The sequence below is a fragment of the Podarcis filfolensis genome (genome assembly GCF_964270895.1).
Source record: "Podarcis filfolensis genome assembly, chromosome: 16".
Taxonomy (NCBI): domain Eukaryota; kingdom Metazoa; phylum Chordata; class Lepidosauria; order Squamata; family Lacertidae; genus Podarcis; species Podarcis filfolensis.
In genome coordinates, this window is record NC_139620.1 from 22,194,258 (window position 1) to 22,220,206 (window position 25,949).

Genomic DNA, 25,949 nt, shown 5'->3' on the forward strand with positions numbered 1-25,949 from the left:
GGCATTGCTTTGTTCCATGCATTTTTACACCATGGTTAAGGCTGAAAACTGAGGGAGCACATAAGCCCATAGGTTAAGAGGTCAGGAAGCAAGTAGTCTGCAATGGGCCTTTTGCGTTTCAAAAAGAATCATCATTTTATCCTTGTTTCATCAACTAACAGTGGAGGAAATTTTTTTATATATATAAGATATTTATTAGAATTTTCCATTTTATACAAAGAAAAAATTAAAAAGAAAAAATAATAAAAACACATAAAGTTCATAACTTATTTTTCAATAACATATTTCCCTGACCTCCTCATGCCTCCCCTTCTTGTATTCCAGTTCAAATTGTTTATCCAGCAAATCCTTATCTCATAGCATTACAGCTAAAAAACCCCTTATTTTCTATCCATCTTCTTAAATTATTGTAGCTTAAACTTTTACTTATATACAAAGAAAAAAGAACCATTTTTTCATATTCTTTTGTACCATTACAGCTAGAAACCACTTAATTTCAATCCAACATCACTCAACATTCATTAATATTGCAGTGTTTTTGTAAGTAATCCTTGAATTTCTTCCATTCTTCTTCTGCCGACTCTTCTCCCTGGTCACGGATTCTGCCAGTCATTTCTGCCAATCCCATAAAGTCAATCAACTTCGTCTGCCATTCTTCCAGAGTGGGTAGATCTTGCATCTTCCAATACTTTGCGATGAGTATTCTTGCTGCTGTTGTGGCATACATAAAGAAAGTTCTATCCTTTTTTAACACCAATTGGCCGACCATGCCCAAGAGAAAGGCCTCTGGTTTCTTCACAAAGGTATATTTAAATACCTTTTTCAATTCATTATAAATCATTTCCCAGAAAGCCTTAATCCTAGGGCACGTCCACCAAAGGTGAAAAAATGTACCTTCATTTATGCAAGATTGACTTCCCTCCCTGGAAAAAGCTGAACAACTGACCTCAAACACCCCCCTCCAAAAAAAGAGTAGATCACTGCCAGTTTTTTATTCTGTGAGTAGATTGCAGTCTTTTGGGCGTTGGACGTCCCTGCCATACACCTATTGAAGAGGGAAAATAAAATCTAATTTAACCAACTTTTAAAAACAATGCTTCAAAAAAACCATTCTTTACATCCCTGTATGTAAAATCGTTAGGCTGTATCTTATAATATAAATCTCCTCATTGCGTTAGCCACCTTGCCGTTTACTCTTAGTTACTTTTAACCTCTGAGAAAATCAGCTTGCTCATCTATTTGTGAAAGCAGTGTCAGCATTTTCTCTATGAAAGACTGCCAATATGTGTTCTGGGTGATTTGAATTAGGAAGACGCTTTTCTTCTTTTTTTTTTTGGCTTATTAATTCTGGCCATTCACTTGTGATGGTTTAAAAGTATGTATAAAAAAGCAAAGAGTTAAAAAAACCTGGGCTGCAAAAGGCTCTGGCAGCCTAGAGGGAGCTAGTAAGCTCCAGTAGTGACTCATGTTTTGCCTGTGTCAGTCAGATAAGTATCAGCATCTGTCAGGAATAGAGGGAGTCAGGCAGGCTTTAAACTCTGGAGCATGCACAAAGTGAGGAGCAGGGAGTCTGCACTGCAGGGACTGTAATGCTGGCTCCCAGCATTCATTTCCCATCAGCCCTTCAGCTGCCGGAGATCTATACGGAATCCATGGTAACGGCATTAGCACACTATACATTCATCAGCTTGTGATGAGGAGCGAGCTGGCTGAAGGGATTCTGCTTCACAGAGCAAAAAGAGAACCTGGCTGATTTGCATTTTGCGATGATTTGCACTGATTGATTAAATGCATATTTGAAACGAACGAAGGTGCATAATCCTAATGAGCAGGGCTTCGTTCTGTATACATGCAGACCAGCAAGCAACTCTGCTGCTGAACATGGTTTAGGGACAGCTTATCTCTTCAAGATTTTGTAGCTCTGCTGCTTTATTTAAACCTTAAAGGAAGGCTAAAATGAAGTAGTTTGAGAGCAGGAGCTTTAAGGGAGCCAGCTAAAGGGGGAGAAATTATTTTTACTGTTGCCTATTTGATAGAGTTGATAGCGCTGAAGCTAGACTGCGGTGGAGTCCCATCAGTAGTGTTTTAGCAAAGCTGGGAACATGAATTCTCAAAAGGGTTGAGGTTTATCAGCTGCAGTGCTTCCACAGGCAAGATTAATTTAGTAAAGGGAGGCGAGGGTCTGCTATCCAGGCTGCGGGTGCTACTGGTTCTGTTTGGCACGACCCCATCTGTAGGCAGAGCCAGCCGGTTTGCTTCATTGATTCAGGTTGCTTAGATGGATCTCCCTTGTCCAAAGAGATCAGGAGGAAGCATCCTGCAGACAGACAAGATTGAAAGTTGACATATTGCCGTCGTTGGCTTGTTCTTGAAGGTGCAAGGATGGTTCAAAAGCAGCAAGAGATTCTCTGCCTGCAGAATGGTAGCCATGTTGGCAGCCAAAGGGTTAATCTCTTGTTGCTGTAATAGGTTGGAGAGCAGTGGCTCAGCCTGCTGGTGTTAGCAAGATTAAAAGCAGGAGCTGCAGTGCCATTGACAATGCTGAACGAGAGGGACTTTGACAGCAAACTGCAGCTAAAATTTTTTTGTTCCTTCTTCTTTATGTTTTTTTATGAAATAACCAGCTCCTCCCCCCTTTGTGCCTACCATCAAGTCTGATGATGACACCTCAAATTTCGATGAACCAGACAAGAATTCACGAATTGTATCCTCTCTGTGCCAGCTGAACCCTGCAGGTTTCTCAGGAGAAGATTTGCCGTTTGTAGGGTTCTCCTTCATCAAGGCGTTGGGGATTCTCCGAACAGAGTAAGTAGGAATTGCTGTTTTGTAGAGGATGAATAGGGGAAAATCAGTGCTTGATGTACTTGGCGGTGGAACGGGGAGTGGGGGGGGGGGTTAGGTTGGGGAAATGTGAATACCCAGCTTTTGACTGGTCTTCCCTCTGCTATAGGAAGATGATTCAGGCTTTGCTTTAGCTGTGATTCATGTCATTGGCTCTCACCCCCCAATATTGTTGCATGAAAGGAATGCTTCATTCTGAGTCTAACGTTCCTCGTCTTAGAATCTATCTGCTACATCCTAGAGGGAAGTGAACGGTTTTGACTGAATTCTCTCTCTGTGTGGCTTTGCAGGAATTTAGGAGAAATTTAGAAGAGTTTCAGATCTTGAGGGATGGGGGTGTGTTTGATTGGTGTGAAATGGCTAGGGCATTGCTAAGCACTCTAGGTCTACAAGGTTGGTCCGGTGAGGCACAGAGGTGTGGAGTTCATTTTCCTGGGAGCAAACTAGCAGCTCAGGTTACCCATTGAAACTGGGAGCAAGGTATCGACAAAACTCATGGTCAAAAGAGGCATTGGAGCTGCAGGATGGATGATGCAGAGGTCCATAGCGATTGGATGTCTTAGGGGAAGATAGAAGGTCCTATACGACAGTGGTACAGGGAAGAGTATCAGTTGTATAATGATGCCCCTTCTGGTCTGGTGGGCCCTTGATTTTTTTTGCTGCTACTGCCCAGAAGTAAAGCATGAGTATATAGCACGTCCAATTGAAGAACGGCTATAGGGTTGCCAGTCAGATAAATGCAGAGACTTTCCTTGGGATTCCATGTACAGTGTGCTGTTAGCCGCCCCCAATGTCTCAGTATAAAGCAAGTTGTATTATGGGGTGGAAAGTCTAACCAAATCAGGTCTCTATATTTTTTAAATGTGAACTCTTGGGGCATGTGTGGAAGATGATCTGTTTAAAAGAGAAGCCTGGAAACCAAATCTGATTTCTCTCCTGGCACCAACGATGTTCCCAGTGTTATGAGTCAGAGAGGAACCTTAAATAGGCCAGCAATTAGAAGGGAGCTTCTTGACTGCCTGTGGTGTCCTCCTACTCGCAGGTGTCTCTTTTCTGGAGGGGGAGGAAGACAAGGGAGTACCAAGCAGGAATTGGAAGGTGGTGCTGTTGCCTCTGCGCCAGTGAGACAATCCTCTCTTGATGTCTTTTGTGCTCAATTTTGGCATTGTCGCTCCTGAAAAGCTTTTTAAAATGTTCCAATAAGAACTAGGAAGATGGTTGCTAGATTGGAGATCTTCCTTTTCACAGTAGGCATCTTGAGCTGCTGCTACCTATGTGACGGAACGGTGGGGTTTATATTGGCTAATTCGTGGAGGTTATCCATGGCTATTGGCTGAAACCTCCATGCTCAGAGGCAGTATACCTCTGTGAATTCCTAATGCTGGGGGCATAAAATAAAATAGAGGCTGTCGCCTTCACATCCGACTTGTAAGCTGCCCAGAGTCTTCTAGTCATTTTAGTCTGATCCAGCAGGTCAATTCCCCTGGGCTTTTACAAATGAACCTTTATTCAAGGAGGTAATTTATATTTTTTTAAAAATGTAAATTTTGGAAGCTGAAGATTAGACTAGGAATAGTGATCAAATTAACAATTAAGATCTTGAAATAAAAGATCAGAGACTTTTTCTGAGACTTTAAATTGTGCTCCAGAACATCTGCTCTGATTGCAATAGAAATAAAGAGTGGCTAAGGCATTGGTTTGAATCTTGCCTCTTCCATAAAATCATGTACTGGCTTTAGGCAAGCATCTCCCTCTCAGCCTGTGGCCCCCATCTGCCTTGTGCAGCTAATTGCATCAGCTTACCTTGCAGGATTGTTGTAAGAATTACAACAAGATAATGTATAGGGAGTGCTTTGAACATCTGAAAGCATTTTACAAATGCTGCTATTAATATTTAGCACTGAGTTGGAGACCAATAGATGAAACTCTTTGGTATGATCTTGTCCAGAAAATTAGTCCATAACTGAGATTATAGATCTCAGTATGGAGATATATAGACCATTGTTGCCAGGATACTTGAGCCATCTTAGTTGAACTGGAAGTCCAGATTGCATACTGTGTTCATTGACTTTACGGATCATGTTTTATGGCATTAGTTTATTGATGACCCATGGGATAGCTTGGCTGTCAGATGGATTTTTTTCACCTCCGACATGGGCATGCAACTTGGTGAAGACTATCTTGGATGTGTGAGAAGGCAGTGCCTGTACAGTAAAGGGTTGTGGTTGATTTGCTTTGGCTTGGATGCTGGACAGTTTCTGTGGTTACCTTATAATTTTTAGGATACATTGAAAATGATTTCATTCAGATTTAGTAAGATTTTCTTGCAATAGCAGATATTTCTTAAAGAGAAACGTTAAGAAACATATTGCACTAATTCCATGTACATCTGGTAGATACTGATTATTTATTGTCGTTTATTGTCAGAACCAGAGGATTGATTGTCTGCTTCTGGCTAGGTGCAGCATCCTCAAATGACATAATTAAAAAGTAGCAAGGTCAGTTATGATAGTTTTAGGAAACCTCTCAAGATTCCAAGTCATGTTGCTGAAGATGCCTAGACATTCTGATTTTCTGGATTTATTTTATACTGCAGACCAGGGCTTTTTTCAGCTGGAACTCAGTTCCGGCACCTCTCAGGTGGGTGCCATTGCCATTCTAAGAGAAGGAGGGAGGTGTTCATGCTGAGTTCCGGCACCTCTTTTTCCAGATAAATAGCACTGCTGCAGACCGTTATAGAGTTTTATATTGGTTTAAGTGAAATGGCTTCCCCCAAAGAATCATGGGAATTGTAGTGTTGTGCAGTTGCTGCAAATTCTCTGGTGGAAAGCTTTACCCCCTCCTCACAGAACTAGTTCCCAGAATTCCCTAGGGAGAGGAAATGACAATAGTGTCTGCCTTAGTGGTGTTGATATGCTCTGTGTATTTCTAAAATTTGGGGAACCATTTTTGTTAACTGTGGAGTATGGCAGGTACTTCTCAGTCAACAGGGTCTTCCAGCTATTGAGATGAAACAAGAGTCTAGACATTGTGCACAGAAATGGTTGATAAGCTTGCCCTTTAAAATAATGAGAGAGGTGCTTATGAGATGGCCATACATCTGGAAGCAATGATTTTAATTGCCCTTCTCATTTTTCGGTCTTGAATACCATTATCATTTTTGATGTCTTTTAAGAATGGCTATATATTTCATGTAGAAAAGATAAAGTGGAATTTCAGAAGATTAGGATGCTTCTGTGAGTGCTTGGGTCACCTGGAATAATAAGGAACGGTGTCCTTCTGCTTGTTAACTGACATTTCTCAACAGCAGGCTTGTCAACTGGGGCATTTTAGATAAGTATATTGTGTGGGAGAACAAGAATTCTACCCAATCTTAGTCCTACTCAGTTTGGCTAATTGAAATTAATTTATCAAAGTTAATAATAATAATAATAATTTTATTATTTATACCCTGCCCAACTGGCTGGGTTGCTCCAGCCACTCTGGGTGGCTTCCAACACATTTTAAAACATAGTACGTTAGTCAGGTCTACCAATTTCAACAGACCTATTGTGAGCTAGACAGACATTGGATACAAGGACTGAACTCCCCACTGAGATCCATCTGAGTTGCTTCGGGTCTCAGATGCCTGTCAGTGACCAGGAATCCTGGTTTCACACAGATTTGAAACCAGAACTTCGTAATTCCACATTCAGAAAAGCTGTGTGGCATTCCAGTTGATAAGGAAAATTCTGGGTTGTAACACAGTCCATTGCTTATAGACTTCATCTTGCAAATCACAAGGCCATGTGCATGCCTTGATTTATTTTGATCAATAACTGCTTGTTTAGTAGACACTAGACATGGATTGAATTAGCGAGCATGGATGTCACACAGTGCCACCCATGCTGGAGTGTGAAATCTCCCTTGTCTTAATAACACATTAGTGCACTGCTTAGGAAAGTGATGGCATTTGCAGGGTTGCTGTTGCCATAAAGTATAGGAGGGGGATGAGAGAGGGCAGCAAGCTCTGAAGCTGAATCCTGACCTTGTGCAATCTTGGGCCTTGCTTTCACTGAGGTGGTGGTAACCTGTGTCTGGTGTGTACCACTCTGGAGTGCTGGTACAAGGAGTCTTACAATGCAAGGGCGCTCCCTACAAATGAAGTAACTAAAATTCCCTCCACATAGAAAACTAGCATATCAGGGAAAAGACTTGTTGACATTCTCGTTTTCTACATGCAGGGAATTTATTTTGGTATCACTTGATAGGGGCATTCTGTCATGTGATTCCCCCACCTACAGTCTGAAGTGGTACATGGGTTGCTACCTTCCTGTGAGCTGTGTGTGGAGTTTGGCTCTGCTTCAACCCGTGAGATGTCTTGGGCAAGGACTACTGAGAACTAATTACCAAACTAAGTACTTTAACGAGCTGAGAACTGGTGGGAGAATGTCTATATGGGCTGAATTTTTTTTGTCATGTAAGAACCACCCACGGTCTTGATACAAGCCTTGAAAAATGTCATCAGCTGGTCTATTAAGTTCCTTAAACATCTGAGGCTTCCTGTTCAGTGACCCTCAAAAAGCTGCTGTTTATGTGTTGTTGTAACTGGAGGTACATTGATGAGGGATAGAAAATGGAATTTCTTTTTAAGCAGGAACTGGGGTTCTCAAGAATTTGGTAAATAAAACACTTTCTGCATTGGAAACTGGTTTCTGGCTTTGGAGAAAACCAGCATTTACTCAGCCTATTAATGTGTGTGTAAAGCAGGGATGGGACGCGGGTGGCACTGTGGGTAAAACCTCAGCGCCTAGGACTTGCCGATCGGATGGTCGGCGGTTCGAATCCCCGCGGCGGGGTGAGCTCCCGTCGTTTGGTCCCAGCTCCTGCCCACCTAGCAGTTCGAAAGCACCCTTAAGTGCAAGTAGATAAATAGGTACCGCTTTATAGCGGGAAGGTAAACGGCGTTTCCGTGTGCTGCTCTGGTGCCGGTTCGCCGGAGCAGCTTCGTCACGCTGGCCACGTGACCCGGAAGTGTCTGCGGACAGCGCTGGCTCCCGGCCTCTAGAGTGAGATGAGCGCACAACCCTAAAGTCTGTCAAGACTGGTCCGTACGGGCAGGGGTACCTTTACCTTTTAAAGCAGGGATGAGGAACCTGTGGTCCTCTCTGAAGGTGTTGGACAACAACTCCCAGCATCTCTGACCATTGGTCATGCTGATGAACATCTGGAGGGCCACAGGTTCCCGACATCAATGGTGTAAACTAAGGTATTACGTTGGGATCATCTCTCTTCCTCCATCCTGCGCCATATTGCCCCATTGGCTCTAATGCACGATCATTGCATCTCGGCATTAGGAGTTGTGACAATGTCGAAAGTCACATGCATTCTTAAGCCTATGCATCTGGAATTCTGCACTGTGTACTGTAGAGATTGCATCAGATGCACAGGAGGCTGAAGTTGTAGACAGGGTTGGTGGGTGCTGTTGTGCTCGCCTGCCACAAGCCCAAGCTTATTTATTTATTTTATTTATTTCTGTCCGACCCTTCCTCCCAAAGTAGCCCAAGGTGACAAACATCTTTGGTTCAAGCAATGCAATCGTTTGCATGCTTTTGCAAATATATGATAATATTGGTTAGTTATTGTTTTGACAGAGACTGTAGAAGATGCTCTTGCATGAAAGCCCTCTTGAGGATTTAGAGCAAGCCTTTGCAGGAGATGGCTGATTTTTATTTTTGTTTCCTAACTGCCTTTCTGCCCCCAAATAGACCAACCAGGTTGTTTACAAGCAATGTAAACAGTGCCATCTGCAACACCATTTAGTAACAGTTGGGACCCATTAAAAACTTTCAAGGCAGCAAAAGGATTTTTTTAAAAAAGTGATTGCCTATAGCTCATCAAACCTTTCATTAAAAAACCACAGGAATGGGCCCACCTTGTGGACTTCAAGGGGAACAGTGGTGGCAGGTGATATTCCACTACTTAAAAAGGCCCCTTTTGAGTGGTAAACCATAGCAGGGTCTCATCCAAAGTGGGTGGTGAGCTTGTATGGGAGTGGGTTTTTTCTGAAACACCCTTAATCAAGACTCTCTAGTCCTGAAACAACTTCACAGCTAATGAAATTCTTCTAAGATGGGCAGAATGTGGTTCCAAAAGATACTCCTCTTTAGCTTGGACATTGACAGCTAAGTTTTTGTGTGATTTATTTATTTGTGTGTGAGAGAGACCATCTTTATTGTCTGGTATATATTCTTTAGTTTGTTCCAAGTAGTTCTATTAGGTTTTAATACTATATGATTCTTACCTGCCCTGGGACCTTGTGGTGAAGGGTGGGTAAGAATTCACTTTTAAAAAAGTAAAAAAAAAAAATCAATCGTGCACAGAAAATAACACAAGAGGAAGAAACTCAAATAAAGGGCCATCAGTTTCTTTCTTAAGTACAAGGTGAGAAAACGTGAGCAAACACCTGTAAATAAGCTTTTAAGATTGCCATACTTCCACATTTGTGGCGACAAAGAGTCCTGAGATAAGTATTGTAGCATTAGAAATGAAATCCGACTATACCACATAAACATGTTCTGTGGTTTCTAAACCTTTGGAGACTTTTATATTGTTGCATGCCACCCCCAAACTCTGCCTAGCAGCGACAAGATTCTAGCTGGGCATGGAAAATTAGGTACGGCAGAGAATAATATCTTTAAGTTACAGGGTTTTATTTGCACCAGAAACTACTGTGGAGAGTTCAAAGCATTCACATCTTTAGTGGCCTTGCTTCCTGCAGGAGTGCAGTATTGGATTCCAGGGCAGCCAAAACACCATCTCCCCGTGTCTCTTAGTTCCAGCCTGTCATTCCCAGCTCACATGGAGCTTTGCCCCTCTTCCTCCTTCTCACTGCTGTCTGACTCCAAGGAGCTCCCAAAGCCTACGGCAGGCATGTCCAACTCCCAAGAGACTGTATAAAAAAACCTGGTAGATCGCAATCTACTGGTTGGACATCCCTGGCCCTACAGCATTCCTATTAGAAATCCTAAACCTGGCCTTTGCCTCTGTCTACTAGCACTCAGCAAAGAAGGGCCCCCCCTGTAACCTTGGAAACCGCCCTCCTCTGTTGACTGGCTGGGAGTCTTCTGCCCTGGTGATGGTTTCCATTGATGGGCCATTCACTCTGCTTTATTCCTTAAAGCAGGCATGGCCAAACTTGGCCCACCAGCTGTTTTGGGACTACAACTCCCATCATCCCTAGCTATAACAGGACCAGTGGTCAGGGATGATGGGAATTGTAGTCCTAAAACAACTGGAGGGCCAAGTTTGGCCATGCCAGCCTTAAAGGCTTGCACTCAGCTGGCCCTGCCCTGCTAGCCTGGTTTGTTTGCATACGCCCATGTTTGGCCCGGTGTAATCAAACCTTGTTTAATTCTGACTTTTACTAAAGCCAAAAATTATGGGGAGGATCTGGCACAAACCCACAACACATTTAGGGGGATCTAGCCTTCACCCCTGCAAAGTTCATAACGATATTATGCATTATCTTTTCCATGATGGCCAGGTTCCGTATGTTTTCATGCCATAAAGATATTAGCAGGGCCTGTGGCGTCCTCCACACTTGTGCTATAAGCATCCTAGCTGCTGCCAGTAGCCAGCCAGTTATTTATTTAAAATAATTTAAAAATAATAAAAAATAGAATAAAAACATGAAAACACCAGTTAGGGAACGTACTGGGTGACTGGAAGTTTCTGGATTGTCTCCGCAAGCAGCTCCACACGGAGCAAACCATAATAGTCTTAAACCTACAGGATGCCAGGTGTGTAGCCTTCCTCAAATATACTGCAGTAGAAAAAAATCTAATTAGTTCTGAAATGTAGGGGGGAAAAACAAATTTGCTATACTTTTATTAAATGGAAGACATTTTAAAAACTCTAGGCAGCCCGTGGAAAAAAATACTTCCTCAGCAGGCTTAGGCACTTAAATTATATTGTACAGAAGAGTTATTAAATGTGAAAAGGGTTCTAGGGAAAACTGAGATGGGCTGTTACTTAAGCTAGTACTACCAAAATTGGTGGTCTCAGAGGGTTAAATTAGTTAATTCTCCCCTTCTAATTAGTTAACAGATAAATGACCTCCTTCCCTACTGGCCTTCTTGGGCTTTATGATCTGCAGAGGGGGCTTTTTTGGTAGTTCCATCAACAGAGTATGTAGAGTTCTGTAGGAAGGGAAAGAATGAGAAACCAGGGATCGGTTCCCAATTTAAGCAGTTCATATCAATAGCCTATAGGGTGGTAAAGTTCGCAAACGTTTCCCCACTAGCAACCGGAAGTGGTATTGCATGACCGAGAGGGACAGTAACTTGCTGGATAGAGCTGTGCGTACATAAGAACATGAGGGCCTGGTGAATCAGGCCAATGGTCCACCTAGTCTAACATCCTGATCTCACAGTGCCTCTGACAACACTTGCCTCTGGGACTCGAGCACAAGAGTACTCTCCCCTCCTTTGGTTTCCAGCAACTGATATTAAGAAGCATTGCTGCCTCTCTCTATGGAGGCAGAGCATAGCCCTTGTGGCTAGTAGCCATCAATAGCCCTCTCCTCCAAGAATCTGTCTAATCTTTTGAAGCCAAGAGGATTTAGAAGTTCAGAAGTTTCCAGACTCAATACCCGGTCTCTCCAGGTAGGGTTGGGAAAAGACTCCTGCAGTCGCCTGCTGGAAGTCTGATAGGATATAGTCTAGAAACAGTCCTACCACTGCATCTGTTTGTATGAACTAGGCCAATACTTCGAAACCTCTATAAACGAAGATGTCTGAAGAGAAGCAGCAACAGTCTTGCAGTTTCCTGATCCTATGCGACTTGGATAGCTTTTATTTTTCATGCTGCACCTCAGAGGTGCTACTGCCCATTAATCTGAGTTCTTGCTTTCAGTGAACAGAGCTGTCAAAGCAGTTTAGTGATGATGTACATGGTAGTCAGTGGTGGGGTAGTGGTTAGAGTGTCAGACTATGATCTTGGAGACCAGGTTTCAAGTCCCCTCTCAGCCATGAAGTTCACTGGGTGTGACATTGGGCCACTTTCTGTCTCTCAGCCTAACCTACTTCACAAGGTTGTTGTGAGAGTAAAATGGGGAGGGGAGAACCATATATACCACCTTGAGCTCCTTGGGGTGCGGGAATACTTATATAAATGTAAGAAATAAGAAATGGGTAGGTGTTTGGGGGAAGGGCATAGCTCAGCGGTAGTGTGTCTGCTTTGCATAAAGGTCCTAGGTTCACCCCCCAGCATCTTCAGATAGGTCTGGGAATGTCCCCTACCTGAAATCCGGGAGAGTTGCTGCCAGCCAGTGTAGATTGCATTGAGCAAAATGGACCAATGGTCTGACTCAATGTATGGCAGCTTCCCATGTGTTGCATGAAGCTAGATTCAGCATATTGAAGTATGTGCTTGTTTGGGAACAAAGTTTTGGCCCCAGTTCATTTCATTCTTTAATATGACCTGTTGTATTTCTTTTCTTAGTTTGGGCTATGTTAGAAGAATTTTGTCTCTTGATCGTTTTTTAAACTCTTTATCTGGAGCAGGCTTTCCTAATTATGTAGTCCAGGGTAATCACTGGAATACATATTACTAAACGCTCTCATAGTTGGGCATATTGTAGTTCCTTAGTAACTGGCTTCAGATTAGAAAGTCTGTTGATGATGGGTATGTACTTCTAAAAATGGGATGAAACGCTTTTTCATTCATCCATTAATTCAGTCAGTCATACCTTCCAAAATAAAATGTTTCCAAGGTGTCCTACAACACAAGCAATACAAAGAATTTAAGGGGCCATCCTAAACAGACACTAAGGATTAAGCATAGAAATGGTTTCTGAGCAGAGTGTTTTTTGCAGCACAGCTAAAGTCAGCAAGAGAAGGTGTGTATCATAGGGCTGTAGCACCAGCTTTGAAAAGGCACTGTCCTTGGTACCCACCAGTCTGATTTAAGGAATGGTGGGCCAGGGAGAGAAGAGTTAGTGAATCTAAGCTCAGTTAGAGCATGGTACTGATAACACCAAGGTTGCAGGTTTGATTCTGTATGGGACAGCTGCATTGCATTGCAGCAGGTTGGACTAGATGATCCTCAGGGTCCCTTCCAACTCTATAATTCTATGAAATTTATAATCTTGAAGTCAGATTCTTAGAGCTGCTATGGGTGCAAGTGGCATTTGTGGTGGTGAAACTCTACATTGACTGCCTGAGATGAGTCAAAGTACAATAGAGTACGATAGGGAGAAGAAATGCTGGCTGCTTAGATCCTTGACAGGAAGAACATTTTGAAGGCCTAGATAAGGAAGGTGGAAGCATGAACTTAGAAAAGCAGGATCTGGAAGTCTTGAGAAACCAGCAAACAGGTCAGAATGGGGCTTTGCAGAAGGAATTATCCAGAGAAATAAGAAATTTGGTGATACGGGTAGAGAGAAAAGATAAATATGACTAGGTTACAGAGGCTATGTTGGCTATGTTCTCCCTCAACTGTTGAAGGCAGCATGCCTCTGTACTCATACTGGTGGGAATCACAAGAGGGAAGAGTAATACTTGGGGGTTTGTGTCCTGCTTATGGACTTCCCGTGGGCATCTGATTGGCCACTGTAAGAACAAGATGCTGGACTAGGTGGGTCTTTGGCCCAATCCAGTAGGGCCGTACTTACATACTTGTGCATAAGCAGGATAACAGTAACACAATGATATCCCCAAAGCAGCAACTAAGATGAAACAAACATAAAAATCTCAAGTTGCCTACCGCCCAGAAGTTAAGCTGGGGTATGGTATGGCAGGCCTTCATGGAGAAAACTTTCTATTTCACCAAATTACTGATAGCAATTGGTTCTGTTAACCAACCAAAGTGCTTTCACCATTGATTCTGTCCATTCCTCCAAGAGAGCAAAGCAAAGTCTTGTTTGTAATGCCATCAGTAAGCTTTGAAGGCTCGGTGTGGCAGATGTCCGCCCCCCCCCCATTCATAGTTGTGTGGAAAGGAAACTGGGATGTGTGTCCCTCTTACGTTGAGCCATGGGGATGGTCAGAAAATGTCAGTATGACTTGCTCTCGGTCAAGCCTAACTGGACTCTGGAGAAAGGCAGGGACTCTCCCTAATGTTGCAGCAAGCCTCGTAGAAACTCCAAAGTCAGGGAAACCTTGAAGTTGGGGGAGCTGCCACACTTTTGGGGTGCTCTTATCTGACAAAAAGAAGGTAGTGACCAATGGCACCTTGGCAAGTGTATGTACTCCTATGGACAGGCGACCTGCTTTTTCTTTGCATTTGTGTTTCTGCAAATTCCTGTAGTAGTAAGCATTTGCTATTCAAACTACCCCAAGGTATTTATTTCCATGGCTGGCTTCCCTCTTCGCTCCGGGGATCTACAACCAGTTTATTAATTGCCTAGTTAAATAGACTGTGCTGCTGTGAATAGCTTTTGTGTGTGCATGTTGTGGTTTCCTTTTTCTTTTATTATGGTAAGCATTCAAGGATGGGCGGGGGAGTATAAACACGTTTTATCAATCTAGTTCTTAATATACAAGGGGTCTAACAACAAATAGCTCCAGTTCCAGAAAGAATATTTCAGTGTTTGCCCTCTGCAGTGCTGGCATGTAGAGTAGGTTTTGATTATTTTTAGACAACAACGTTGCATAGGGGTTGGGATAGCTAGTATTATTTTGAGCCAGAGGATCACATTCCCACAAGGGCAGCCTTCTGGGAGCTGCATGCTAGGTTGTAAGGGGCAAGAGGGTCTTACTCTGCCTTTTGTCTATCGTAGTTGTGGAGAAATGAACTACAACTCCCATCAGCCCCAACAAGCATGGCCAATGGCCAGGGATAATGGGAACTGTAGTTCAGTAGCATCTAGAGGGCCAGAGGTTCCCCACGCCTGGTCTATCACACTGAGATGGTGATGTCTGAACCAGTCCAGTCTTTCTCAAGCCATCAAGCACATCTCTGGATGTTTCTTTTTCCCCATGAAGAGTTTTAACACTTTGCTCTTCTAATGCTAACAAACACTGTGCAAGCTACTAGTAATGCCTCTAGGTTAGACCTCAATAATGTACTCTAAGTGGAGGTTGTGCTTAATGGTTGAAAACCCCATGGGGTCTTTCTATCTTAGCAACACCTTTTTCATGTCTTTCCCATTACTTCCTTTGACTGGCTTCTAAATTGCAGCCATAAAGATTGCCATGTATTGTGATGGCCATTGTGAAAATAATAATATACCCACCTTTCCCAGAAAAAAAGTCTTTATGTGATGCTTAATAGCAACATAAAGTGGCTCAGCTCTTGTAACTAGGGCATTCTCATATTCATCTTGCAACCTATCCCAACAATGTTCTGCTGGGTCTTTGCATCCTTTGGGGTGGGGTGAGGAAGGACCTGTGGGTCCTCCAGGGGTTTTGGACTCCCATCAGGCCCAGCCACCATGGCCAATGGCCAAGGATTATGGGAGTTGGGAATGTCTGGGAGGAAACAGCTCCCAGCTCTCAGCTCATATCCATAAGTAATCTTCCATAAATAATGTCTCTTATAGACCGTCCCCAACAAAAAGTATGTGGTGGCCAGGTTACTAAGTAATTTACCTGACTGTAAAGGTAATCAAAATGTGCTGCTAGGTTTTTGCTTTTGTTGTATTATCTGATATTCAGAGTTGCATTCAATGATAATCATATATAGAGTAGAGCCACTGAAAATAGTCTGACTAACTCGGATCCATTAATTTCAATGGGCCTGCTCTGAGTTGAAGTTAGATAACACCAGTTTTTTGGGGTTTGTGTGTGTGTGTGTGTGTGTGTGTGTGTGTGTGTGTTTGTAATGATCTTTTTATAAACCATTTAGACTGCTCTGGTGTGGTGGTGCATATATATGTGCAAATATTATTATTATTATTTGGGGTTCTTTTTTTTCTTCTTTAAAGGTCTGCTTTGGGTTTGGATTCTCCAGCCAAGATTAACTCCATGGAAAAGAAAATCCTTCTTAAGAGTAAAGAGCTGCAAGACACCCAGGATAAGTGCCACAAGGTATTTATTTACATGGCCAGCCTCCCACCTTGCTCCAGGGATCTTCAACCTGTGTATGCCAAAGGACCTACCAGATGCTGCTGATGGGTCCACAGCTTCGGTGGAGCAGTTTCCTCCTCACCAGTTAGATGAGGGAGATGAGTTTAGGTCATGTCTGTTTCTAGACCCGTTAATTTTATAACAAAAGGAGGCTCTGGATTTTCTCTAGACCTTTGCTTGGCCTGGCGTTGACGGCAGTGGTTTCCAGCAGGTGGCATTTCTTCTTCCATCAAATGTTCAGCAGCTTCGGTTCTGTTCTGAATGCTACGAAGTCTCTCTTCTTCTTCTGCTTCTTCTTTTCCTCTTTTCGTCCTTCGGTTTCTGCTTATGTAACTGTTGCCGCTTCATTGATTTGACAGTGAGAACTGTTGCTGAAAGAAAACTCACTGGGATATACATTTTAAACCCCTCTCTTTGTTTTGAGAGACTTTAAAGAGTGTGCAGTTACTTCTCTTTCTGTTCCGTGCTGGACTTGACATTTGATCCCTCAGAAGGACATGGGGGGGAGCCCTCCTCTGGTCCAACATGGATTTGGGATAAAGCTAAAGTGACCCATCTCTGGAGAAAAAAAAAGTAATCAGGTGAAAAAATGATTGTGGCTTCTTTGCTAACTGGGGTTCGAAGAGTGACTGAATGTGAACAAGCGGCTTGAATGAATGGGGTGACTTAGACTTACTGCCTTTCCTTGAGAAGGAACTGTGAATCCCCAGGAGCAGAACCATGGTATTTGAATTTAAACAGAATTCTAGCCTAGTCTCTCTTCCAGAGACAGATTTTCCTCCCGAGTTGTGCATCGACCCTTTGTCTGCTCGTAGACCCTTGGAAAATGCTTTTAAACCTTTTAATGTTTGTTGCAGATGGAGCAGGAAATGACGCGCTTGCACCGCAGAGTATCGGAGGTGGAGGCTGTACTTAGCCAAAAGGAGGTGGAACTGAAAGCCTCCGAGACCCAGCGATCCCTCCTTGAGCAGGACCTGGCTACCTACATCACAGAATGCAGTGTGAGCCTCTACCTGTTCCCCCTGAAGTCACTGACTTCCGTTGGTCTAAAACCTTTCTGTTATGGATGTCTCAGTAAGGCATATGGCAGAGGGAGCTTAAGAAGGATAGCTGTCTTAAATAAATAGGGGTGGTTAATTGCCAAAGCACTGTAAGCCTGTTACGTGGTTTTAATTCATTAATGACCTGATAGGTTGACAGCGTGGCAGAGAAGGCAAAGGAAATTTAGCTTGAGTCTTCCATGCAGAAGATAGCAGCGGATATGGTGCTTGTTGGAGTTTACATACTTTGGACTATTTCCTTAACCAAATCTGAAGCAAGGTAGTCATGATTCAGAAGCATTTATTTGACACTGGTAGGGAAGTCTGTGCAAAGAATCTTCTTACATTGATCCTTTTCTTTTTGTAGTATTAGCATATCTGAAACTGCCTATACTTTGACTTTCCAAGGAATTCTTGGTCTAACTGGAGGTGTCAAGAGATTGAACCTTGTGTTCATAAATAGGCCACAGCTCAATAGCAGATCCTTTCTCCATTCTGTACTTTAACAGGGATAGTTGCCGGTGTCCTCCTTGCTCATGTAGCTCTTTAAATTGCACTCCAAAATGGTGTTTCTTAAACAACATACCATATTTCATTCAAGTGGACGTGTTCTTTTGTTGCTGCCGAGGCAGGAGACTGGAGCTGAACAGAAGCTAAGATGCAAGCTTTGGGTTTTGCTGTCCTGTTGGTGTGTTTTTTTTATCCATAACTGATAACATTTTCCTTGGTACAGCTGCATGCAAAGTGGCTGTGTATTAAACGTTGCGCTTTTGCAGAGCTTAAAGCGAAGTCTGGAGCAGGCTCGGATGGAAGTGTCTCAGGAGGACGACAAGGCACTGCAGCTCCTTCACGATATCAGGGAACAGAGCCGGAAGCTTCAGGAAATCAAAGAACAGGTGTGTGTAGCTACTTCTCAGAGGAATGTAGTGGCTGGTGATAGCTTTGGCTTTGGCTTGTGCTAGCCAGTCCTCACACTAGGAATAGATCCAGGGTGTTGGTGGAGTGTAAAAACTTTTCTCTCTCTCATGTGTGGCTTTCCATATATACACATTTTTTTTTAATGAAAGGGGACATAACCTTTGTGTACGGCAAAAATGTGTTTCACTCTGTGTGGTTGTGTGTGCTTCCTCCCTCTGTGTTTTTCCTTACACAACTGCCTGGTTGCCATTTTTCCCTTTGTCCTTTCTGAAGTGTGTGACACCCCACTTCCTCCCACAGGAGTATCAGGCTCAGGTAGAAGAGATGAGGCTAATGATGAATCAGTTAGAAGAAGACCTCATTTCAGCTCGCAGACGGAGTGATCTTTATGAATCGGAATTGAGAGAGTCCCGATTGGCTGCTGAAGAGTTCAAACGCAAAGCCACAGAATGTCACAACAGGCTCCAGAAGGTAGCTAAGGTCAGGGAACTATAATTCTGTTTTTGGGGTTAATTTTGGCAGTCTTGCTCCTCACACCAATGTATTGAGAATAGATTCGACTTCATTAGGTTTCGTTTGCATGCCATGATTGCTCTGCTCTGCTTCCAAAGGTGGAGGCAGCAATGCTTCCAAATACAGTGGTACCTCGAGTTACAAACGTTTCAGGTTACAAACTCCGCTAACCTGGAAGAGTTACCTCGAGTTGAGAACTTTGCCCCAGGATGAGAACGGAAATCATGTGCCAGCGGCGCAGAGGCAGCAAGAGGCCCTATTAGCGAAAGCACGCCTCTAGTTGAGAACAGTTTCAGGTTAAGAACGGACCTCCGGAACAAATTAAGTTCGTAACTAGAGGTACCACTGTACCAGCTGCTGGAAACTGCAGGAGGGCAGAATGGTCTTGTGCTCAAATCCTGCTTGTGGGCTTCCCACAGGCATCTGGTTGGCCACTGTGAGAACAGGATGCTGGACTAGAGGGGCTATTGGCCTGATCCAGTAGCCTCTTCATATGGTTGCAAATAAAAAAAACATGGCTTTGGTAGAAATTCAGACTTTTAATTTTGTTAATGAGTAGAAATATAGCATGATATGGAGCAGCAATGGTTTAAAAAAAATACCCAAGAAATCTGATAGTCATTAGTAATCTACTTTTTTCTCTGTTACCAGTCAGTTTTTCTTGCCTGCCTATCAAGGGTTCATGGGGGGAAAGTTTTGTGCAAATTAATTGGAATAGATACATCTATTCCAGAATTCCTGTTCTCCAAAAGGAAGGAGTCCATTCTCACCACTCTTTATCAATTTAGCCCCTTCCTCTTAGCATAACTTAATAATGGATCTACAGACATGATTCATTGGCAGTTTGGAACCGCAGCACTTTTATTTTGACCCCATTTATTCATTTTAAATACCAGTAATATTTTTTTAAAAAAACATGACCCATTTAGAGCTGCACTTTCTAATGTTCGTTTGAAGAAAGAACAGATTGAGACAGCTTTGAAACTGAGGAACTGCTGCTCATACTGTGGTGTCTGATCTGAGTCCTGTGGCTGGGTGGTTCATCTTTCTTTCATCTTTGCTTTTAAAGGTTAAAGATCAAGGAAAAACGGAAGTAGGAGAGCTGTATTCCAAACTGGAGAAGGTATGTTCCTCTGGGTGTTTTGTACTGATAGAACCCCAGTATGAATTCAATGGGCTTTTCATTTAGTGATTTTGTGGTTTGATTTTGAAGTAGGCCTGATCAATAAGTGGTGTCCCTCCCGGCCCCGGCACTTGGGAAATGTATATATGTAAGAAAATGTATACAGTGGTACCTTGGGTTACATACACTTCAGGTTACAGACACTTCAGGTTACAGACTCCACTAACCCAGAAATAGTACCTAGGGTTAAGAACTTTGCTTCAGGATGAGAACAGAAATCGTGCTCCAGCGGCGCGGAAGCAGCGGGAGGCCCTATTAGCTAAAGTGGTGCTTCAGGTTAAGAACAGTTTCAGGTTAAGAACGGACTTCCGGAACGAATTAAGTACTTAACCCGAGGTACCACTGTATTCTAATTCATGGGGATTTTGTGGTAAGCAGTGTGGGTGATGAAACATCTTAACCCTCCGCGCTGTGTTGATGCCCTGTAGTGATGTCTTTGTGAAAACTCTAGCTGCTTAAGAGCACTTGCCCGTCTTGTACTCTTTGTGGCATTTCAACGTATGTGAGTTGAAATGAACTTGCAGCAGCTGGCTTAGGGCCAGGCACAAGCTGTGTGGGCAAGTCAGGGCAGAAGACTGGAAAGTTCAAGAGAAAGAAATCTCCAAGTTAGGGATACTTAGTGGGTAGGAGAACCCAGAGGCAGAGTGGGTGGATGAGACAAGCAAATTATACTTGACAATTTACTGAGAAATGGAGAGCTATCCATCTAAACAGCTCTTCTAATACAATGAGTTTTAGGTGACTTCTGTGCCCTTTCTTCCCTTTGCCTACCCCATAAATCTGCTCTGGGGGGTTGGGAGAGCTCCTGGAACAAGTTTAGGGGCACACAAGGAGAAAAGGGGGCGGGGTCGTTCCATTGCACAGCTGAAACTCATGGTGCTAGTGGAGCTGTTTAGTTGGGTACCACCCAGGAACGTTAAGGAAGGGTAGGCATATGCAACAGAGATCTGGAGTTGAGAAAATGAGGTGCTATAGGGAGAAACCCCTGTATGCCAGTGTGTTAGCAGGAAGGGATGGAGGCAAGAGTGCTGCTTCTGAATTGACAGGGAAGCTGGCTGAAAGCTGGGGTGGTAAAGGGTGCAGCAGTAGACTGAAACCCTGAGGCCAGAGAAAACGGGCAGGGAGATGAAGAAAGGAGCGTCCAAGGAGAAAGCTGAACTGTGAATTGAATGCCAGAAATAAGGGGCTGGTAGTACTGGAGTCCTAGGGACGCGGGAGGCGCTGTGGTCTAAACCAAGGAGCCTAGGGCTTGCCGATCAGAAGGTGGCGGTTTGAATCCTCATGACGGGTTGAGCTCCCGTTGCTTGGTTCCTGCTCCTGCCAGCCTAGCAATTCGAAAGCACGTCAGAGTGCAAGTGGATAAATAGGTACCGCTCCAGTGAGAAGGTAAATGGCGTTTCCATATGCTGCTCTGGTTCGCCAGAAGCAGCTTAGTCATGCTGGCCACATGACCCAGAAGCTGTCTGCAGACAAATGCTGGCTCCCTCGGCCTATAGAGTGAGATGAGTGCCACAACCCCAGAGTCATCCACGACTGGACCTAATGGTCAGGGGTACCTTTACCTTTAGTACTGGAATACTGTGGTCTGCAGTGCCAAGGAGACATAGGTTTGTGCCAAAGGCGCTCCCCAGCCAAAGGAGTGGACACGGCAAATAGTTAACTCCTTATTTTCAAAGCTTACACATAGTCATTTCTATGGATCTGAATGCCCACGCATAGGACTGGTGTCTAGGCAGCTATTCCCAGGTCATCACTCAATGGAACAGTTGCAGCGACAGGGGTCCACTCTCCCTCTACCACTTTATATACCTCCCCCCTGATGGACTGCGCACATGTAGCCAAAGTCTATGCCTATGTGGAAGCTTCCTCTGCTCACCCCTTTTCAATCCCCTCCTGGTTCTAGGAAACAATGGGTGGAGAAGCTCCTGGCTCTTCACTTTCCTGACTTGCCTCTTCCTCCTTTTCTTCTGACCCATCCTGTGTTCCACCCTCCAACTCGGAAGCCTTCCCAGCCTCCAACTCTTGCTTCCTGGCAAAAGCAGTTCCCCACAACTCACTGCCCCCTCTCCCGAGTCAGACTTCAACCCCTCTTCCCCTGGTGCACACTCATCAGCGTCTTGCCAATCCCTGACATCTTGCTAGGCACAGAGCTGGCATCTGGGTAGGCATCGTTGAGCCTCTGGCTCTACTGCTATTCCTTTTCACATTTGCCTCCTATTCTCTTCCTCTGGTCAAGAAGGGAGAGCAAAGTGGATCAAGCAATGGGAGTGAGAAAGAGCAGCAGCCATTTCTGCCAGCTCACTTGGCTGTCATTTCCTTTCCTTGGTTGAAGCGAGGATTGGGCCCAGGGGCAGCAGGAGAACAAGTGGACAGTGTTGTTGGTAGATAAGCAACCAGCCAAACCCTATTTTCCTTAGACCTCTGGTCCTTCTAGGTGTTTCTTTCCAAACATGACTTATTGCCAGAAAAGTAATAAATGCTCCATTTTCCCAAATGGCTTTTCACCAACCCTCAGTCCTTTCCACCTTGCAAAGAGAAACTTTGCACCATTCCCAGAAATATTTTGCTAGCCAACCAGAATCAAACTGGGTCCCTTTTCGTTCTCCATATTTCATTGGACAACTGGGGTAGCTGACACGGTACTCTCCAGATATTGCTGAACTTCAGCCCCCACCATCCCTGACCATTGGCTATGTCGGCTGGGATTGATTGGAGCTGTAATTCAACAGCACCCAGGAGGAGGATGCCTTAGTCAAGAGGACCTGCTTTAAGAAAGCGTCATGTGAGAGTGCGGGGGGACTGCAGTCATTGGATTGAAGTGATTCAATGTAGCATTACACTAGCTAGTATTTCCACGCCTCTTCCTTGTAGGTGAATGCGGAACAGCAGGTCAAAATCCAGGAGCTACAGGAGAAGCTGACAAAGGTAAGGTTTGGATAGGTGCGTGTTAAGAGAATTGATTGCTTCTGCGTGTGAGTTAAAAGTTGTGAGTCGCTTCTTGTGCAGTTTATACATCTCCTCCTTCGACTTACCAGCAAGCCGTAATGCAGAGGAGGGGAGGAGTGGTGTCTCGTGTTCAAAAACAGAATTAGTCATTGTGCTTTGGGTAGGAAAGGGAGAAGAAGGGTGGGGGATTGGGATCCAAAATCGTGATGATCTCAGTGCTTTCTCCTCTTCACAACATGTCATCCTATGTTTATTTTTAAAACCGAAGCTGAGCCAGAATTGGAATGTTTGGTAGAGATTTAACTTTGGAAAGCCGGATCAGGCGCTCTGCACCAGGTGTGAGCTTTTTCAGTACTGGGGGCCACATTGTAAAAATAGAATGAACCCTGAAGCAGCAACAGATTGCGACTGCTTAATTTGGATCTACTTTTCATGAATGGGGTGGGTGCCAAATCATAATTTGTGGACGATGTTGCATCTGTTCTGGAACTTTGCATACAAAGTGTGAAGCCTTATAGAGCAGCCCCTGAGCAATCCGAGACACGCTCAGCACTAATGAGATACTAAAACTGAACTTAATTTCTCTTGTAAAGTGTGTGTTTCATGTAGGGGGGTGGACCTTTTTCAGGATGAGGTCTACATTGGGCTGGTGGAAAGCTATCGGGGGCACACAGAGAGAGCCACTTCCCATGGAATCAAAGGCACGCAAACCACTCACAATTCACCTTTTCTTCATATACTTTTTTAAAGGTTGTTTTTTTACAAAAGGAAAAAAGTTCCCCATCTCCTTTTAGAACTCCTGTAATCCCATGCAAATAACACACCAGTTTACAGCTGAACAGCAAACCTTGCCTCAAACTTCATAATGCAATTGTACACATGTGGTTGAAAGATGCATGGACACTTTTGCTACCAACATAAGCCTACCTCTCTGCTGGGTGTTTCCCATTGCATTAGACTTCTTGCAGAGGAAGGAACTGCCATTACACAGTGGGTATGTGTAGAGACTTAGGCTAAGGAGTCCTGGCTGTTCTTGCCTGAGACAAGCCGCTCATTTCCTAACCTGCTTCATGAGTTAGAGATGTTGCTGTTTATCACCTGTAGAGCATCCAGAATATTTCAAAGTGCTGTGTACATGTTGAAAGATAAGGCATGGCATAGCGTGGTAGTGGGTGTGGCTGGATCAGAGCCGCAGCTCATTCTCACTTGTGCATTTGGGGGGGGGCATGGCAAGGACACTCGGGAGGTTGAATTGGGCTTTGACTCCCCCATTTCAACTCTCCTCTCACTTTGGTCACACCTTCCTCCTCAAAATCTGAACAGAGAACACCAAGCTGTAATGCTGTCTGACCATACAGCATACCAGGAGCGCTCTGGGCCTGGAAACAGGAAATGTAGCTTTCTAGATTAGTTAGACCATAAGAGGGCAGGCAGGGCAGGTGCACTGAAATCAGTAGCTGTGGCGTTGGAGCTACATTGGGCACCCACAAGAGTTAAATATGGGCCACGGATTGGCCACATGTGCTTCCAGTTGTCAAACGGACAGTAAAATTTCAGCCTAACTTTCGTTGCCCAGAGTAATTTCGTGCATTTGGGGGATATTTTCCCAGCTATGCAAAGATGAAAAGATACAATATCAGAATGTCAAAACATACACATGGGGAATGTCAAAACATACACGTGTCTGCTATTTTACAGCTATATTTTTCCAGTTCTGCAAAAGGGATGCTCTTAGTTGTAGTACTTCAGATTTAGTTACTTTCTGGTTAGTCGTTCATTTCCTGTGGGCAAGCTGACCAGCATATTCACAAAGGTTTGTGTTGGATTACATGAGCTTCATTATCAGGCAGGAGGAGCAACACCACCTGTTACACTAACGAGTAATTTAGTAGATGTACAGCATTGCACTTTTGCAGGGGTGTGTTGCTGGCTGCTTCAGGTTGAGCAGAAACGCCACAATCTTATTTGAAGGTGGGTATCGCCCCATGGAAGGATTGGCTGTGAGTTCTTCTTCTTTTTTTTTTTTTATAATATTTTTATTTTTTCCATATAAACACAACATACATAAACATACAAAGACAAAAACAGAACAAAAAACATGTATCATTTCATATCCTAATTTCTTATACCTTTCTTCCCCGACTTCCTCATGCCTCCCTTTTCTGTATTCCAAATTCTTATCGATTGTTCAGCAAATCTTCCCTTATTTTAATTTAAATTTAGACTAGTCTTCCTTATTCTCCTTGTCTTAACCATAGCTAATAGTAACCATTTACTTTCCAGTCCAACATCATTCTAACTTTCATTAACTTTGTAATATTTCTTTAAATAGTCCTTAAATTTTTTCCATTCTTCTTGCGCTGCTTCTCTTCCCTGGTTTCGGATTCTGCTCGTCATTTCTGCCAAGCCCATGTAGTCTATCACCTTCATCTGCCATTCTTCCAGTGTGGGTAGCTCTTGCGTCTTCCAGTACTTCGCAATGAGTATTCTAGCTGCTGCTGTAGCATACATAAAGAAAGTTATATCCGTCTTTAACACCCCTTGGCCGACAATACCCAAGAGAAAGGCCTCTGGTTTCTTGGGGAAAGTATATTTAAATACCTTTTTAAGTTCATTATAGATCATTTCCCAGAATACCTTAATCTTCGGGCAAGTCCACCAAAGAGGCTGTGAGTTGTTCTGGTATTAGGTGTAGAAGCACTTTGCGTTGCAGTCATTCAGTGGAGGTTTAAGAAGCCTTGTCATGCTTTGCTTAATATGTGTTTTGTTTAGCTAGGGCCTTCCCAAAACTAGCCGCTCCACCAACCTACGTCAGAGCCTAGCAGTTAGTTGCCTTCTCTTCTCCATGCCACTTTCCCATTGGTGCCTCCCTCTCCCAGACAAATTAAAGCAAAGGCTATTGCCATAAATTGCAGCAAGCATAACAGGTGAACACTGAGTAAATTGGAAAGTCTGCTCATCTGCCATGCAATTATATTAATGCTCCCATTAAGGTTTTCTTAAGGTTCTAACCTAAATGTGTGTACTACTACTTGGATCAAGAAGTCTAGTTCAATTTCTGGAAACTTGTGTGGATATATATATATATATCATAAAATGTAGACAATTCTAGACTGTAAAAACCTTAAAGTGGTTTACAAAAGATGTAACAGTAAGATCAATAAAAAATTACTTTAAAACATGTGAAAGTTAAAATACTAAAACAGATTAGAATTACCTCAACTTTCTAAGCATCTGTCAGTAATATTCTACTACGGTGTTCAGAGTTTGAGAGTAATGCAGAGAGCAGTGCTTTGACTGCTTATTACACACACACACACACACACACACACACACAAACATAGTATCAAATTCTGTCACTGATTAGCTGCTTCATTAAGTTGTTACTGGAATGCTGGATATTGGTGCTTGCAATCTTATACACGTTAAAAACTTTAGCATTATTCTCCCTATTCTTCA

At 43.5% G+C, this 25,949-nt stretch overlaps 1 protein-coding gene across 13 annotated transcripts in view; it reads left to right on the plus strand.

The window, feature by feature from the left end:
- Nucleotides 1-25,949, plus strand: part of CIT (citron rho-interacting serine/threonine kinase) — a 106,211-nt gene that overhangs the window by 20,021 nt on the left and 60,241 nt on the right. For 9 of the 13 annotated variants that reach the window (XM_083589669.1, XM_083589671.1, XM_083589672.1 and 6 more), the window contains 7 exons: nt 2,625-2,805; nt 15,749-15,851; nt 16,748-16,891; nt 17,707-17,826; nt 18,149-18,328; nt 19,431-19,484; nt 22,416-22,469. In XM_083589669.1, coding sequence (XP_083445795.1) covers nt 2,625-2,805; nt 15,749-15,851; nt 16,748-16,891; nt 17,707-17,826; nt 18,149-18,328; nt 19,431-19,484; nt 22,416-22,469 — 836 coding nt within the window. Of the gene's footprint in view, nt 1-1,515; nt 1,656-1,692; nt 1,812-2,624; nt 2,806-15,748; nt 15,852-16,747; nt 16,892-17,706; nt 17,827-18,148; nt 18,329-19,430; nt 19,485-22,415; nt 22,470-25,949 lie in introns of those variants that run through there. The other 4 variants (XM_083589670.1, XM_083589667.1, XM_083589665.1 and 1 more) reach the window with 3 other exon arrangements.